Consider the following 2,216-nt stretch of genomic DNA (forward strand, 5'->3'; position numbering starts at 1 on the left):
TTAATAAAAAAAAAAAACCCCTGGGGGGGGGCTTTGGGTTAAGGCTTCAGAACCCACCCCAAGTTTGGATCCTAGGAAAAGGGGGGGGTTTTGGGAATTTTGGGGTTGGGTTTGGACTTTTTCCCATTTTGGGGGTTTTCCCCGGGGCATCGGGGGGGGGAAAAGCAAAAAAGGGGGTGGTGGCCCCCCGGGGGGGAGTTCCGCCCCCCAATTTGGGGCCGCCCCAGGGGTTCGGGGCATTTAAAATTCCCCCCCCCCCCCCCCCCGGCGGCCCGCCCGCCCGCCCAAAAGGAGAGCCTCCCCCCCCCCCCCCCTTCAGACACGCTTCTCCTCCTCCACGGCCACTGGAGTGTAGCCGGCGTGGTGCGCGAGCGACGCGCTGATGGAGGGGAGGGGTCTGCTGCTAGAGAGGCCGCGCCGCGCGAGCAGCTTCATGCACTCGTCGAGAGCAACGACAGGCACCGAGACGGCGAGGACGAGCCTGCGCAGATCGCGAAGCGGCAGGGTTGAGAGCAAAACGAGGCTAGATGGGGCCATGCCGAGACGGGCCGGCGCCTCCACTCAGCGAACGAGATGGGTGCGACTCCGAACACGTGGTTGAACGCGGGGACATAGAGGATGGCGAAATGCTGCGCGAACGAGAGCGCGAGCGCGCCGACGAGCCACGGGTTGCGCCACGGCGGGAAGGCGAGCAGGGACTCCTACGCAGCAGCCCACGGAACGGCTGAGGGGCGCGAGCGAGGCCGAGCAAGGTCCGAGCAAGGCTCGAGCGGCAGGCGCGCCTTCTCCGAGAGGGCGTTGAGCGCGTTGAACATCTCGATGGTGACGAGCACCGAAAGCGCGACGGTGCGTGGGCGCAATGAAGTGAAGACCGCGCAATCGACGCCGTCGGAAACGGGCCAGCTGGGACACTCCCCAAAGTGTGTCAGCTGGTGCAGAGTTATCTGGGGACCGCCCTCAAAACCGACGAACCAATATGCGAACCCCGCGACGGTGGCGACGCCGACGTACAGCCCGATGAGAAGGTAGCGAAGAGCGAGCGGCCCATCGATGAATGGCTCCGACAGAGGCCGCGGGGGCTGGCGCATCGCATTCGCATCGGGAGGGTTGAAGGAGAGGGCAGTGGCGGGCAGCCCGTCGGTGACGAGGTTGACCTATTGCTTGTCATGACGTGTCATGGCCATGACACGGGGAACGGTGCAAGCGCCGGGGAAGAGGGCCCAGAGCAGCTGCACGGGCACGAGGGCCTCGGGCATGCCTGTGGTAGCAAGCGGGCTGGGGTCGGAGGGCGGACGGGCAGGGTGTTGCACAGCCACCCTCGCGGCACCGAGCGCCGCAGTGAGGAAAATGCACGCCACCTCGCCGATATTTGACGAGATGAGGTAGCGGATGAAGGCCTTCGTGTTTGAAAAGATGGCGCGCCCCTCCTCCACCGCTGCGACAATGGAAGCGAAATTGTCGTCGGCGAGGACCATATCGGACGCCGTCTTTGCGACTGCAGTGCCTGACCCCATGGCGATGCCGATGTTGGCCTTCTTGAGCGCAGGCGCGTCGTTGACGCCGTCGCCCGTCATCGCGACAACGTAGCCCTGCTGCTGCAGCAGCTCCACCAGCCGCAGCTTGTGCGCGGGCTCGGTGCGCGCAAAGAGACTGCACTCGGCCACCGCCCGCAACTGCGCCTCATAGTCCAGCGCAGCAAACTCCCGCCCCGTCAAGCCGCCGCTCAAACCGCTGGACCCACCGGCACCCTCCTCGCCCGAGCTGCGGCTGCTCGAGCATTCGCCGCCGTCACTGCCGCAACCGCGGCTGCCGCCGCCGGTGGCGAGAGCACTCTCTGCGCCGCCCTGCATCAGCCCAATCTGCCGGCAAAGCGCCTATGACGGACGGCGGGTAGAGAGTGAGGCGCGGAAGAAGGCGTCCCAGCCCGAAGCTGCTGGCCGTGCGACTGCCTCCGCAGTGAGCTTATTATCGCCTGTGACCACCACCACGCGCACCCCCGCAGCTGCGCATTGCGTGATGGCGGCGGCCACCTCCGGCCGTGCGGGGTCATGGATTCCGACCACTCCCACAAAGGTGAGGCCTGCCTCGACCTCCCCAAACCTACAGCCAGACAGGGGTGGCGGGCCTCGGACTAGCGCAACCTCACCGCCCCTCGATCCGGCGCTGCGCCGCTCGGGGTCCGAGAGCGGAAGCGCCTAAGACGTGGAGAACGCGCC

General features: G+C 66.3%; 1 protein-coding gene across 1 annotated transcript; it reads right to left on the reverse strand.

Annotated features, from left to right (window-relative positions):
* Positions 1 to 431: 431 nt before the first annotated feature.
* Positions 432 to 2,106, reverse strand: EMIHUDRAFT_429501 (hypothetical protein; the record flags this gene model as incomplete). Its single annotated transcript, XM_005785384.1, has 5 exons — positions 1,950 to 2,106; positions 1,328 to 1,874; positions 1,197 to 1,258; positions 723 to 1,154; positions 432 to 701 (listed from the first exon to the last, which is right to left on the reverse strand). The coding sequence occupies exons 2-5, from the start codon at positions 1,848 to 1,850 to the stop codon at positions 432 to 434; spliced, it is 1,287 nt and encodes a 428-aa protein (XP_005785441.1). The 5' UTR covers positions 1,851 to 1,874; positions 1,950 to 2,106.
* Between the last annotated feature and the right edge of the window lie 110 nt (positions 2,107 to 2,216).

The sequence above is a fragment of the Emiliania huxleyi genome (genome assembly GCF_000372725.1).
Source record: "Emiliania huxleyi CCMP1516 chromosome Unknown EMIHUscaffold_160, whole genome shotgun sequence".
NCBI lineage: Eukaryota > Haptophyta > Isochrysidales > Noelaerhabdaceae > Emiliania > Emiliania huxleyi.